The following is a 16310-nucleotide window of genomic DNA, read 5'->3' as shown; positions in this document are numbered from 1 at the left end:
TGTTGTTGTGGAAATGGATGGATTGAATAAATGGGTGGGCATAAATTCAAGTTGAGGAAGGTTGGTTCCAGGATAACCTATTTTTAAAAACCTACTTTTACATCTTATTTAATTTATAGGTTTGTATATTAAATATTATTCATTCATAACGATCTACATATCAATCCTCTCTTGTCTAGTTCAAGGAAGAACTAGACAAATTCTTGGAGGGTGTGGATGAGTAACTATGTAGGTTTTTTTTTTTTTTTTTTTTTTTTGGCTGATGTTATATAAGCTTACTTTCTTGCATCATTTTTAATTATTACTACTACATCCTACATTTCTTATCCAATTTCAATGAAAAATATTTCATTCAAATGCTCTTCAACTTTATATGCATAGATTGAAAACATTTTTCAAGGCTGATATACCTAAATATCCAAAAATAATTTTTGAAGCATGTTATATCCACATTATCTTGCATTTCTAATCATTTTGTAAAGTGAAACTTACAAATCAATGTGTTTATATTTTTTATAAACTATTTATACTTATTTCAACTATTCTGCCAGAATTTAATTTAATATAACTTTATTCAAATAATGGCAGTAAGCTTCTCATTTTTCAAGTATTGTTTCTTTGAGGTGCAGTGCCAAGGAAGCTCATTAGGAAAGTGTTGCAAATCATACACTACACTATTATAGGGAAAAAAATAAAATAAAAAATAAAAAAAAATATATATATATATATATATATATTATGGACTCTGCTCTGCTCTGCCCCAGCATTTCTGGAAAGATTGCCATAATATCCCATAATATCAACTCAGATGATGTATATATATACATATATACTGGAGATTTCACATAATTTTTTTCTCTGCAGACACTGGCTTGAGATTATTCATAAAAATAAAGCCAAGAATCATTAATTCAAAACTCCAAAAACTGGATGTATATCCATCTGAAATTGGATTAACAATGGGTCTGCAACACCCATTGTTCTCTATTCCTTTATTATGCACTAGATCACTGGTGTTTCATGGCCACATGTCACAGTTCATCTGCCTTCTCTTCCTTCTTTCTTTCTCTCTTGATCTTTTTCCTTCTTTCTCACTTTTTTTCATTTAATATGTTCACCTTCCCCTTTTCTTCCTTTTTTTGTATGCTGCCTCCATCATATGCCCTCTGCATTCTTATATACCAGTGCTATTTTGGAAAAGTTTCAGGTTGATAAAGTGTATGGCAGCATTGAAAAGGCTTCCATGATAGATTTCATATTTTTTAAATTTTATTACGTTTTACAGTTTTATGTTCTGTGCACTTTATTGTCCCGCTGTATTTTTATGATTTAACCTTTTCTGGAGTATGTATGCATATATATATATATATATATATATACACTCAGTAATTACTGAACTATAACCACTCCATCCAAAACAGACTATGCCGCATATCTCACAGCATAAAAAGCCAAACAACTTTGTAGACTACAGCAATGGTAATTTGCATCTGGTCATGCAAGTCAAAGTTATAAAGCAGCAGTTATGGGACATAGTAAAGATATCATGGAGTTTCAAAAGGGCATGATTGTGTGAGCTCCTGTATTAAGCCCACTGTGGTTAAATCATACAAAGAACAATGTTGAACAGGTCAAACCACCTCCAGCAGAACTGTAAAGGTTTATGCAAGGTGAATGTTTGTGGTGAGAAAATGGTATAGCCCATCGTATGGGCTGAATGGCAGGTCACTTGTGTGACAGTTGACATTGCAATACAATATGAGGAGGGCAAGAACAATATCTCAAATGACAACGTACTGAACACTCAGGCATACAGGGTTCCACAGAAAATGACCCAAGAGGCTTTCTCTCTCCTCACCACTGATTATCATCAACAACATGCTAGGTGGACTGGAAGTGTGTTGGTCAGATGAGTCCAAATACCTGGTGGAACAAGCCTACAGATGTCTTCGTGTGTATGGCGGAAGCAACATGAGCCCATGGACCCATCAAGGTGCCCACTATCCAGGCAGGTGGCAGTGGTTGCTTAATATGAAGCATGTTTTGCTGACAAGAACTAGGACCACTGGTGCATATGGATCAAAGTTTCACTGATGAGATCTGCTGGCAGCACTTAGGAAGCCACATGCATCCTGCCACATTGCATTTTTTCCAGGACAGAAATGGGATCTTCCAAGACAATAATGCATCATGGTCTACACTGTAAAGATATCACTCATCTTGATTTTGACAGAGAAAGTTGTCTGTGTGTGAGCCACTTTATTTGACAAAAACAGAAATGTAATAGAAGAGGTATAAAATAACATACAAAAGATGCAAAAAAACATTTTTTTTAATTTTAAGGAAGTAATAGAATAATTTAAAAAATTACACTTAATAGGAGCACAGTCAAATGAAAATAAGAATTTTTTTATCAATAATGTTTGCTTTATTTTTCAAAAAAATCTATACCATAGTTTAGGCATTTATCATATCTTGTACACCAAATTTTTTATATCAAAATATACAGTAGGTACCAGTTAATATGATCACTTTTATTAGAACTGGACACTTTATAGATCAAATTTCAAAAAACCAATCAAATCATTAAAATGCACTGCACTTTCATCCAAATTCAGCTGACCTAAATCCAATTGAACACCTGTGGGATATGTTGGAATGGGAAGTGGGATGCGCTGGAATGGGAACCATCATCTATTCCAACACTGTGAAAAGCCTTGAAGGCAGCATGGCTGCAGATTCCTAGAGACATCTTCAGACATCTAGCGGAGTTAATGCCTAGGTGAATAGTGGCTGTTATCCAGGCAAACAATGGCCCAACACAATATTAGGTTGGTGTTCACAATTCAGTGATCACTGTGTGTGTGTGTGTGTGTGTGTGTGTGTGTGTGTGTGTGTGTGTGTGTGTGTGTGTGTGTGTGTGTGTACATGTGTGTGTTTTAACACGTGGGTCCCAAGGAGTTTGTACACATGACCTAGTAAGAAACAGAGTGGTGTAAGTCATCACTTTTAAATAAATGACTTACACCCACATACATATTCTTTAACCTATGTATATAAAGTGCTTAGCATCATAATACACAGCCATTTCTGAATAAACAGAAAATTTTTAAGGTGGCATCGTTTTGGGTTATATCTCATATTGTGAATACCTTCACAACGAGTTGCCATGATATTGCACTACTTCGAATAAGTAACGCTTCACCTAAGGAGAAGACTAGTGTTACTTATTCTCAGATAGGTACCACCACCCAGACAGCACTGTTTCAGGGCTATTTGGCCCTTCGTCAGTGAGTGGGTAGGTACCCAAGTGATGCAATGATGGCAAAAACAGTTATGAAGTATAACTCCACAATATGAGAGATGCCTGATGGTGTATGATGTATTTAGACTAAGGCGCATTTAGGGCTAGAGCCTCAAGCTGCGAACAAATTTAGACTATGTATATAAAGTGCTTAGCATCATAATACACAGCCATTTCTGAATAAACAGAAAATTTTTAAGGTGGCATCGTTTTGGGTTATATCTCATATTGTGAATACCTTCACAACGAGTTGCCATGATATTGCACTACTTCGAATAAGTAACGCTTCACCTAAGGAGAAGACTAGTGTTACTTATTCTCAGATAGGTACCACCACCCAGACAGCACTGTTTCAGGGCTATTTGGCCCTTCGTCAGTGAGTGGGTAGATGCTAAGCACTTTATATACATAGTCTAAATTTGTTCGCAGCTTGAGGCTCTAGCCCTAAATGCGCCTTAGTCTAAATACATCATACACCATCAGGCATCTCTCATATTGTGGAGTTATACTTCATAACTGTTTTTGCCATCATTGCATCACTTGGGTACCTACCCACTCACTGACGAAGGGCCAAATAGCCCTGAAACAGTGCTGTCTGGGTGGTGGTACCTATCTGAGAATAAGTAACACTAGTCTTCTCCTTAGGTGAAGCGTTACTTATTCGAAGTAGTGCAATATCATGGCAACTCGTTGTGAAGGTATTCACAATATGAGATATAACCCAAAACGATGCCACCTTAAAAATTTTCTGTTTATTCAGAAATGGCTGTGTATTATGATGCTAAGCACTTTATATACATAGTCTAAATTTGTTCGCAGCTTGAGGCTCTAGCCCTAAATGCGCCTTAGTCTAAATATTCTTTAACCTTGTTTCCTTTTATTTTGTAGATGAATTAAGTCATTAGTTCCTCACATGAAGCAAGCAGAATTATCATGTTGAATGAAAATTAGAAATCATTCAGAAAGATTAGCCTAAGTCAGTGTATGGTTATGTTTACATTTCAAAAACATTAGTTATAACTGTTGGAAGAAATTACATTTCTGAATTTACTATAATTATTTTCCAGAGACAATTTTAAAAATTTTAAAGTTTAGTAAACCAAATTACGTCATATTAAAATTACTAGTAAGGAATATTTTTGGGTTACCTTGAGGCTGGTAATATTCATATTATTTCAGGGGGTAAGTTTTACTATTGTAAGTGTCCTTAAACAAAAAATATTAAAACAGAGAACATGGCATTAGCTCAGCATAAGAAAAAGCATATTATACTTATAACGTGGTCTGAAAGGTTTTTCATTAAAGGGTATCACTAGGCAAACAAAAAAAAAAAAAAAAAAAAAACTGAAAAATTTTGTAGTCAACTGGTTAAAAATCAAACTAAAAATTCTGAGTATCCCTAAAAAAAAAAAAAAAAAAATCATCCTTTTGAAATTCTGTACAAGGAGACCCTTGAAGATTTTATGGATTTCCCAATTTTGAATTTAAAAAGGCAAAATTTGGTTAGTTTTTAATTTAAAAGCTAACAAAAATAGTTGTTGGGAAATTATACAAAGCAAAACAACCAGGAAAGATGTTAAAGAAAAAGAACATGATGGAACTCTTGCCATTTATTACTATTGTGCACCAGCACTAATTAAGAAAGTACAACATAAGGGACCATTAGACTTAGGGAGAAGTTTCAATTTAAGTCATAAGAATAGGTTTAAGAATTTAGTTATGTTATGTTTGGCATTCTTTTTTATTAAAAAAAACACACACACACACACATTTTTCACTATTAAATTTTCAGAATTTTCTAATTTGCTTATCTTCTTATTTCTTGTAAAAATTAAGATAGTGTTATTTTTCTTCATTCATTTTTTATTAATCTTAAATGTGATAGTGATGATTGTCATTTTGCCATTCAGAAAACATACATTTTTCCAATGTTTTTTATTCTAGAAATCTTCTATGCTATTATTTTAATTCTTTACTATAATGATAGTGTCTAAGAGATTTCATCATGTTTCATCATGACCGGCAGAATTACTTAACAAGTACAGGTCACTGTTGAACAAAAGCCGAGAATTAGGGTTGAATTTGAAAGTGTCTGCAATTCTGCCCAGACACGATAGGAGGGAGTATATGATGAGAGCCTTGTCGATCAATTCGGCCCTGGAAAGATTGTGCAAGGCTCAAGGGGTAGAATTTTTTTCAGCCTGGACTGTACTTGTTAACAGGAGAGATTGCTTCTACAGGGATGGGATACACTTAAATAGAAAGGGTGCAAGAATATTCGCTGATGCTATCGAGGCAGTGTTAGGTGGGTCGGAAAACTGCTAGCTTGGAGGGAGACAAAGACCAATAGATTGACAGTAGCCACTGGCAGAGGTGAAAGAGATTCTTGCACTGCTTCTATTAGAATGAGCAGAAGCCTGAAAAACAAGATGCATGATATTTCAGAGACTGCTGGGGGCCATTGCAGTACAAGTAAACACATGGGTTGTGTTAGGGTAGCTAAGAATAGAAACAGGTGCAGATATTCTTGCGTGTACACCAATGCTAGGAGTTTAGTATATAAATTTTATGAATTTGAGGTATTGCTCAAAACATCAAAGGCAGATATTGTTGGGATATTAGAGACATGGTGTCATACAGATATAAGGGTTGCAAAACTGGAATTTGGGGAGTACAACGTCTACAGAAAGGATAGACAGGATAGGAAGGGGGGAGGGGTTATGCTATTAGTTAAGAAACACATAAAAACCAAGGAAGTGAAGCCAGTCGACATCGCTGGACAGTGCAGTGTTGAGTCAGTTTGGTGTGACATAAGCATTGGGAGATCAAAATTGAGAGTAGGAGTGTGCTATAGGCCTAATAACTCTGATGGGTATAATAAGAAACAGTACAGGGAAACAGAGTGGGCCAGTAAATCAGAGAGTCTTATAATGGGAGATTTTAATTTCCCAGATATTAACTGGAATTTGGGGGCTGGTCACTCACACACTAGCAGGGCTTTTGTGGATTTATTGGATGATTGTTTTCTACATCAGCATGTTCGGGAGGCAACTAGAGGGAGTAATACTCTTGATTTGATTATCAGCAGTGATTCTTCATGCATTAAGAATCTGCAGATAAATGAACCACTAGGTGGCAGTGATCACAGTGTGCTGAAGTGGGATTTACTCAAAGAGGTAACTACCATTAGGGGTAAAGGGAAGGGTTATTGCTTCTGTAAAGGCGACTACGATGGACTGAGACAGTATTTAAATTCTATACAGTGGGACCAACTGATGATGTTACCAACAGCAAATTCAAAATGGGAAGCATTCAAAGAACTTATCTTGGAAGCTACTAGGCTTTACATACCAACTAAGAAATATTGTTCAAGGTTTAGGCCAAAATGGATGTCAGATGAACTAATGAGGCATATGGCAGAGAAGAAAAATGCATGGGATACTTACAAATTAACACATGACACAGAAGCCTATGACAGATACAAGTTGATATGCAACCAAGTTACAAAGGAGGTTAGGCAGGCGAAGGCAGATTACGAGAAATCCTTGGCAAGGGATGCAAAGAAAAACAGCAAAGAGTTCTTTACTTATGTAAACTCTAGAAGGAAGGGGATGAATCAGATTGGTCCACTTGATATCGATGGGTCAACTGTTGATGATCCTGCTCAGGTAGCTAACAAACTGAATGAATATTTTGCATCGACATTCACACGTGAGGAGTTATTCAGCGAGGGGAATGCCAGAGGTGTATTCAACTCTGGCAGTAAGCTAGAGAATCTTGTAATAACTGAGAGTAAAGTGGAGGAGAAATTGTTGAAGATAAATACAAGAAAAGCACCTGGGGTGGATGGGATCTATCCAGTTATATTAAAGGAGGCAGCAAAGGAAGTAAGCAGTCCGTTAGCCATAATTATGAGAGCTTCCTTGGACTCAGGGGAAGTACCCACAGACTGGAGATGTGCAAATGTAACCACAATTCACAGAGGATCAAAGGCTGACAAAAGTAATCATAGACCTGTGAGTTTAACTTCTGTTCCAGGAAAATTAATGGAAGCACTGGTTAAAGAAGCACTGCAGGATCATCTTGACAAGAATTCAGTTATAGCTCAGACACAGCATAGTTTTGTTAAGGGAAGGTCTTGCCTGACCAATTTGATTGGATACTATGATGTAGTCACAAAAGAATTGGATGCAGGGAATAACTTTGATATTATGGAAGACTGCTACACAAATTGGAGCAGTGTGGCATTGGTGGCAAATTGTTGCTATGGATAAAGGGATGGTTGAGTGGCAGAAGACAGAGAGTGGTAATTAATGGACACTGCTCATCGTGGACTAATGTTATTAGTGCAGTTCCTCAGGGTTCAGTGTTGGGTCCATTGTTGTTTTCTGTATTTATAAATAATATTGATGATGGTATATCAAGCTTAATGTCCAAGTTTTCAGATGAAACAAAGGTTGGAAGGGTTGTTAAGGACGCTACTGATGCTATGCTGCTGCAACAGGATCTGGAAAGGTTGAGCAGATGGGCTGAGAGGTGGCAAATGAAGTTTAACATTGACAAATGTAAAGTACTACACATGGGAAACAGCAACCCCAGAGCAACATATCAACTCTGTGGTACTACACTGACAGTGGTAGAGAATGAAAGGGACTTGGGGGTGGTTGTGCAGGCAGATATGAAGTTCTCTGAGCAGTGCAGACGGGCTGCAAGAGTAGCTCATGGAGTATTGTCAATGATATACAGGAATTTTTCCGGCACGGATAAGGGGGTGATTATTCCCTTGTATAAGGCAATGGTCAGGCCACACCTAGAGTACTGTATACAGGTCTGGAGGCCTTATTTCAAGAAGGATGTAGAGCTGCTGGAACTAGTACAGAGAAGGGCAACAAGATTAGTGAATGGAACAAAAGGGTGCTCTTACGAAGAAAGGCTTAAGTTTTGCAAATTACAGTGTCTGGAGACTAGGCACCAGCGAGGTGATCTGATAGAGGTGTATAAAGCCTTGAATGGTTTGAGCATGCTCAATGCTGATGGGGTTCTTCCTCTAGCTCAGAATAATCACCTGAGAGGGCATAAATTCAAATTGAGGAATGACAGATGTAGGATAGAAGTGCGGAAATTTGCCTTTAGCCAGCGGGTGGTTGGTTGGTGGAACAGACTTCCATCCCTTGTAGTGGAGGTTGATAGCCTAAATAAGTTTAAGGCTCAGCTGGACAGGTATTTTGAATGAACAGAGGGGTGAAGTGGAAGTGGGTTTTTTTTTTTTTTTTTTTTGGCTGATGCTGCATAAGCTTGCTTTCTTGCATCAAATGCCTCTACTAATGCTAATGCTAATGTTTCTTGATTTTTCTGTGATGAGGTAATAAAAAATCATGCAACTTACACCATTGTTCTGATTCTGACTGGTTCATGTACACACACACACACACACACACACACACACACACACACACACACACACACACACACACACACACACACACACACTGGAAAATTATGACCCTTTATTCAATATCAAATCGCACTAGACTGGGTTTGAATAACAGCAAGCGTGCAGCATGGCATGGATTCTATAAGGTGTTTTAGTGCATTTTAGTCTAATTGTAACCATTCTTCTGGCAAAATATCACGTAGTTGCAGCAAATTTAAGGAAGAGGACTTCATTGCTGAATAGCTCTCTCCAGTGTATCCCACACATTCTCAATAAGATCTAGATCAGGTGAATGTGGGGCCAGGGAAGAAGATGGAAATCCGTGTCATATTCTCCGAACTATTCCTGCACGATTCTGGCATGATGTGCTGTTGTGTTGTCATCCATAAAGTGGCCATCACCTTTGGGATAAAAGTGTAGCATTCAGATGCAGTAGATCTGATACAAAATTCATGTACTCCCTGGATGACATTTGACCTTCCACTGGTATCGATGGACCCAGTCCATGCAAAAAGAAAACATTCTCATACCATGATAGCAACTCCAGATGCTTGGGTTGTCATAACAAGACAAGCACGGTACATTGCTTTGTGAGATTTTTTGCCACGCTCTCTGCCTACCATCAGTGCAAAACAAAGTGTATTGTGATTTGTCTGACCACATGACTTTCTTCTATTGTTCCACTGTCAAATCACTATGTTCTTGGCACAACTGCAAGCAGATTTTTCCATTTTTCTCTGAAACGAGAGGCTTCTGAATAAGCAGGCAACTGTCAATACCCAATTTCTTCAATTCCTTGTTATGGTACAGGTTGAAATAGTTGAACTGTGGCTCTGCTAACATGCATCCCCAATAAGATCTTTTTCAAAGTCTGATAAATAATGCATTTTTCCCATTCTGGCTTCAGATTACTGCCAGCGATCAGACTTTACAGTATTTATACTCAATGAGGCAATACGTCCTCACCTAATGTCACAGTTTTCTTTGTATCTATTTGCATTTTCATATTTTTTTGGCCAGTATGTGAATATATATATATACACATTTTCAAAGTTGTTTCAAACACAGTTCAAATAATGTGCTTATACACACTATCTTGAAATACATTAATCTTCCAGTAAGTGCTGCTATCTCTTTCCTTTATTTGTGTTTATAAATACAGTTTAAGGTTAAAATCGGGGGGGGGGGGGAGAGAGACATCTTGCCTGTCAGCCATTGTTGTCCAACTTGGACTTACAAAAGCCAAAATTCTCTAGATTTCAGATCCAGGTGATTAAACTGAATCAAGTAATATGTAAACAGATGTAGAAGGTATTATTTCATCAAAAGAAGAAGTAACAAGTTTGTTTTTTAATGATTTTTTTTACAAATTTTTAATGATTTTTTTTACAAATTTTTAATGATATTTACAATTTTTATGTTTTTTTTTTAATTCTGATTTGATTTTTGACAATAATTTCAATATAATTTTGGGTAAACAATTTAAAATGAGAACAAATTAATATTTAAAAGCATTTATGTATAAAGTTTTCACTTTTACATATTTCAAAACTCCATGAAGAAACATTCCACAGAATTTTTATCACTACAAACATAATGTGTTTATTTGCTTTTTAATAATTCAGACACCTCGCTTGATCAATGGATTTCACACTCTCTCTCTCTCTCTCTTTCTCTATATATATATATATATATATATATATATATATGAATATATATATATATATATATATATTCATTCTCATTCTCACTGTTGGTCAAAGCATAACTGATATTCATCCATTCTACCCTGCAGGAGTAAATTTTCATTCTTTATTGTCAAACAACAACACATACTCAAAGTAGTTTAGGAATGTAGCTATTGTGTGTGCATGTGTATACATGTGTCACAGATAATTTTTTTTATACCATGTCTTTGTTTTCTAGATAGATAATGTCTTGTTTTAAGAATAATATTCAATTATGCCTTTTTTTTTGTGGATTAACCTTGGGATTCTTTAAAATAAATTATTCTAAGAATATAACTTTAATGGACAGATGTGCAATCAAGTAATTTTCTTTATTGTTCAGTTTGGAAGTAAGTGAACAAAAAAAAACAAAACTTCTCCATCATAAAAAGTTTACCTTACATTACCTTCTACAGCGCACATCCCATATGCTGGCAGTTTTATCAAAAGACCCAGTAAGAACTCTTGCACCTTGCGTGTCAAAGGAAGCCGATATCAATGTTCCCGTATGACCCTTAAAAAAATTTCAGTATAAGGCAACAGCAGTTTTTAGCTACACTAAAATATCACATAACATTTTTTAACCCCATGTTTTTATATATATTCAACAGAAAAACCAAACTAATTTCAATTTGTTATAAATTTGTTGTTACTTTATTTTAATTTAATTTTAAATCACATCTTAATTTATTTTAAGTCATATTTTATAATTTAATATAAATATCATTTATTTATTAGTATTATTTCACTACTATTTTTAAGAGGGAGATATTAATCTCTTTACTAGAAATTTTCCTTATCTTGATAACAGTTTATTGGTTGTTCAAAGCTAGAGACTGATAGAAATTTTCAAAATAATAAAAAATAATAATAATAATAAAAAATAAAAAAAAAAACTGAAGAAAAATCCAAATTAGTATCTCACTGCAGAATAAAAATTCTATATGAGCATTCTTGATGGTTTAAAATTTCAGTTCGACATGTTAAAGAATTCACTCATTGGGTGATGTTATAGGATTTAAAAAGATATTGGAAACAGGCTGAACCATGGATAATAGTATTTTTGCTCTAAGTTGGACATAAGATCAAGCTTAATCTGTGTTCTCGGCATTAATCTTTGGGGAAACAGAACATACCCCATGATTGTATTCCTAATTATTATGTTTCTCCTTTAATTATTTCCAATTGTTTTTTCGGATTTATCTATTTAGATAACCATTAACAAACAGAGTTGAAATGGTCAAGAAATTTCATTAAAAAACCTTCTGATGCAGATATACTCTTCAGTGCCTTCCAAGGACATTACAAAGGATGGATCAGTATCAATAAACTCCATTTATGTTCAGCAACTGTGAACAACACCATGGCCAAAATGCTCTCTGGGTATAATTTTTTGTCCCAAGCCTTCACTTTTAACATTTTGTAAGAGGCTCAGCCATACTTCCTGCATGTAAATAGCTCACTAGCGGGAAAGTGCTCACAAAACTATGGAGGCTTACTTAACCACTTAAAGCAGTAAAGATTCTAAATGATTCAATCAAAGATAATTTTTACTTTTGATTTTGACAGAGAAAGTTGTCTGTGTGTGTGGGCCACTTTATTTGACAAAAACAGAAATGTAATAGAAGAGGTATAAAATAACATACAAAAGATGCAAAAAAACATTTTTTTTAATTTTAAGGAAGTAATAGAATAATTTAAAAAATTACACTTAATAGGAGCACAGTCAAATGAAAATAAGAATTTTTTTATCAATAATGTTTGCTTTATTTTTCAAAAAAATCTATACCATAGTTTAGGCATTTATCATATCTTGTACACCAAATTTTTTATATCAAAATATACAGTAGGTACCAGTTAATATGATCACTTTTATTAGAACTGGACACTTTATAGATTAAATTTCAAAAAACCAATCAAATCATTAAAATGCACTACACTTTCATCATTTGTTAGAATTATACATTCAGTTATAAGAATCAATTTTGAACACATTTGTGATATTTTTCTAAAGCACATTTTTGTAGGTCATAAATTTAAATAACCATTCAATTATTTCTAATCATTTTATCAGAATTATCTGTTTAGTTGACCATTAACAGATGAAGTTGGAAAAGGTCACAATTGTATTTTATTTAAAAAACCTCTAAAAGGCTCTTCAGTGCCTTCCAAAGACATTACATGAGATGGGTCAGTTACAATAAACTCCATTTATTTTCAGCAACTGTGAACAACACTGAGACCAAAATGCTCTCTGAGTATTTTTTGTCCCAAGTCTTCACTTGCAGTAAAGATCCTAAATGATACTATCAAAGTTGACTTTTACTTTTGATTTTGGTAGAGAAAGTTGTTTGTGCATGGGCCACTTTATTTGACAAAAATATAAATATAATAGAAAGGTAAAAAAATAAGATACAAAAGATCCAAAAAGCATTTTTTAAGTTAGTAACAGAATAGTGAAAAAAAAGTACACTTAATAGGAGAAGGAGTTTTTTTTTTTTTTTACCAATAATTTTGGCTTTATTTAAAAAAAAATAAAAAATTAACACTGCAGTTTAGGCATTTATCGCATCTTGTATACCAGATTTTTTATACCAAAATATAGTAGGTGACAGTTAATATGATCACTGGTTATCACAATTAGCCATTTTATAGAATCATATTTTTGATTATAAGAATCAATTTTGAATGCCTTTATGAATTCTTTTTTTCTAAAACACATTTTTGTAGATCATAAATTTAAACAACCATAAAACAATAAACCAATTTATAGTTTCTAGTTTCTTGGGCTCTTTTTTTAGTACAATCTGTTATAAATGAGTAGTAAACTTGATCTTATTGCATTTGGGTGATACCAATACCTGGAATTCTGTTGTTTTTGGTTTTTAGGAGCATTAGCAACTAAGGTCATATTGCTCCGGGAATATGCGGTGGTCATTCCCTGACCTTTCCGCATCCTCCGTATTTGGTGGTGACGGGCTCGAACCCCAGTCTAATCAAGAAGCGTGTGCTACACACTGTTGCCCCTTCCCACCTGGCTATGGAGGCGCCTACCTGGAATTCTGTGGGTTTTTACATTATTATGGTGAAACATGTTTCCCCTTCCATGAAAATTTTCAATACTGTAACCATAAAGAAATTTTCAGAATCTTCTTTTTGTTCCTATATCTAATAACTCCTTAAACTTTTTTACCATTCAATATCTCATTTGCTCATGTCATGTTAGTTGCAATTTTGTGTGTGCATGTTCTTTGTTATTGACTGATGCTTATTTTTTTTATTGTTTTAAAATTTACAACCCAAAAAAAAATGTCAGTGAACAGAAAGAGTGGATTTGAGTACAAAAAAATATGATACAACTTATAGAAACATACAACAAATTAAACTTAAGAAATGTGACTCGAAGGGAAGCAGCAGTAAAATTAGGAGTGCCTCAGTCATCCTTATCAAATTATTAAAATCACATAACACATTAAACACTAATGTGATTAGCAAAACCAGAAAAGGAAGCATGAAGGGAAATACCAAACAGCAGATGAAGCTCTGTTCATTTTGTTCAAACAAGCCAGCTCGTTTAAAGCATCAATCAATCGCAGCTTTCTTCTTAAAAAAGCTAATGTATTTGCTGGAAAACTACACAAAATTAAGGCAATGGATGGATCGATGGCTAACAAGCTGGAAGGAGAGGCATGGTATTGTTCATAAGAAACTTCATGGAGAAAAACAAGATTCTGATGGTTCTGCAGCTGACAACTAGTTGAAAACTTCCTGGCAAACATGTTAAAGTACTTATAATCCTGAAGATGTTTCTGGTACAGATAAAACTGCTGTACTACAAGGCTAACCCTAACCATTACATAATTTTTAAAACTTCCTTGCAGGAAAGATCAATGACAGGATTATAGTTCTTTTAACATGCAGTGTGATGGGAACAATTAAGATGAAGCTGTTAGTTATAGGAAAGAGTAAATCATATAGATGCTTTAAAGGACTAAAACAGCTACCTATTGAATATGCCAGTTATGCCAATGTTTGGATCCAACTTCTTTATTTGAAGATTATCTTCATAAATAGGATTTGCAATTGGGTAAGAAAAACAAAAAACTGTCCTAGTTTTGGGCAGCTGACAGATCATCCAGTTGACTTTCAAAATTGAATTACACTGAAAGGACAGAATTCATGGGATACCTGGTTCCTGGGCAACACAGCACTGTCACCCCCTCTCGCCAGTGGACAAATCCACTGCTTGGCAGGTATATAGGTACACTGCATCGCTACATTCATGTAGACAGTAATTCGATGTCAGTATGGATAAACGTTGTGAGTTAACTGACTTTGAAAAAGAGCTAATAGTGGGTACCCAACGCATGATTCACTCTGTCGTGGAGGGAGTACAGAAATTGCACTATCCCCATTCAACAGTATCAAAGGTATATCAGGAATACGCCATTTCCAGAATAACATCTCACCATGGACAGCGCTGTGGGCAGAGAAAGGTGGTGGATGAATGTGGCCATCGACATCTGTCTCACATCGTTTCAGCCAACCAGAGAGCAACAGTGGCATGAATCACCGCCGACTTCAACAAGGGAGGTGCCAGAAACATCTCCACCAAGATCATCAGGTGATCATTAGCTACAATAGGTTATGGGAGCACTGACTCACCAGAGTCCCATTGCTAACACCATGACACAGGACTCTATGCCTCAACTTGGCAAAATAACATTGGCACTGGACCTAGGATGATTGGAGATGGGTCTCCTGGTCCGATGAGTCCCATTTCCAGTTATTTTGAGGGGATGAGAGGGTGCGTATCTGGTCAGCCTCTTGATCAGGAAATAATAAAAACCTTTAAGACCATTTATAGATCAGATATGAGTGATGAATCATCCATTCTATAGATGATGGTTTCAGAACATTATCTGAAATCACAAAGCAGATAACTGTTCTAGATGCACTTCATACGACAATGAATGCCTGGAATGAAGTTTCCAAAACCTGCATTAGCAATTGTTTCAAAAAATCTGGATTAATTATTCATGATGTTTAACTAATTCAAGATACTGATCATGCTGCAAGGTCTGGAGACATGGATGAACAAGAGTTTAATGACTAGATGGTCACAGATGGTGATCTACAAGGTACTACAGCTTTAATAGATGAAGAAATTGCCCGGTCTGCTGTTCCTGACAGTTTCACCAAAGAGGAAAAAATGAAGATGAACTCAAATAAATTCCAGTTACAAAACTGGCAAACTTGTGGAGCTATAGTTAACTCAAGGAAAGCAATAGAAGAAAGTGGTGTAAGTGATTCTGAATATAAACTGTTATACAATATTGAAAAACCTACAAATAGACTTTGTAGTGATAATTCAAAACAATCTAAAATTAGTGGCTATTTTAAATTATAATCACATTACAAAGTGTTATATTTTAGTTAGTATGTACTATACATTAAATTATTATTAAACTATCATTAAACTATTATATAAACTATTATTAGACAGGCTGCCAGGACAGCTCATGGGGTTTTATCAATGATGTACAGGAATTTTACTAGCAGGGATAAGAAGGTAATTATCCTATTATATAAGGCAATCGTCAGACCACATCCTGAGTACTGCTATAGGTCTAGAGGCCTCATTTTAGGAAGGAGGTGGAGCTGCTGGAATGAGTACAGAGAAGGGCAATGAGGTTGGTGAGGGAACAAAGGGATGCTCGTACCGAGAAATGCTTCAGTTCTACAAACTGCAGCATCTGGAGACTAGGCACCTGCAAGATGATCTGATTGAAGTGCTTAAGGCTTTGAATAGATTGAGCAAGCTCAGTGCTGATGGAATTCTTCC

At 35.3% G+C, this 16310-nt stretch overlaps 1 protein-coding gene across 1 annotated transcript in view; it reads right to left on the bottom strand.

Moving 5' to 3' along the window:
* Positions 1-16310, bottom strand: part of LOC150075996 (uncharacterized) — a 79168-nt gene that overhangs the window by 30994 nt on the left and 31864 nt on the right. Inside the window, exon 6 of the mRNA XM_090387228.1 lies at positions 10873-10979. Coding sequence (XP_090243354.1) covers positions 10873-10979 — 107 coding nt within the window. The remainder of the gene's footprint in view (positions 1-10872; positions 10980-16310) is intronic.

This window comes from Mastigoproctus giganteus, chromosome 13 (genome assembly GCF_048544385.1).
Source record: "Mastigoproctus giganteus isolate SK-2022 chromosome 13, ASM4854438v1, whole genome shotgun sequence".
NCBI classification, from domain to species: domain Eukaryota; kingdom Metazoa; phylum Arthropoda; class Arachnida; order Uropygi; family Thelyphonidae; genus Mastigoproctus; species Mastigoproctus giganteus.
The sequence above is the reverse complement of the archived record's forward strand: the minus strand, read 5'-3'. Positions and strand labels throughout refer to the sequence as shown.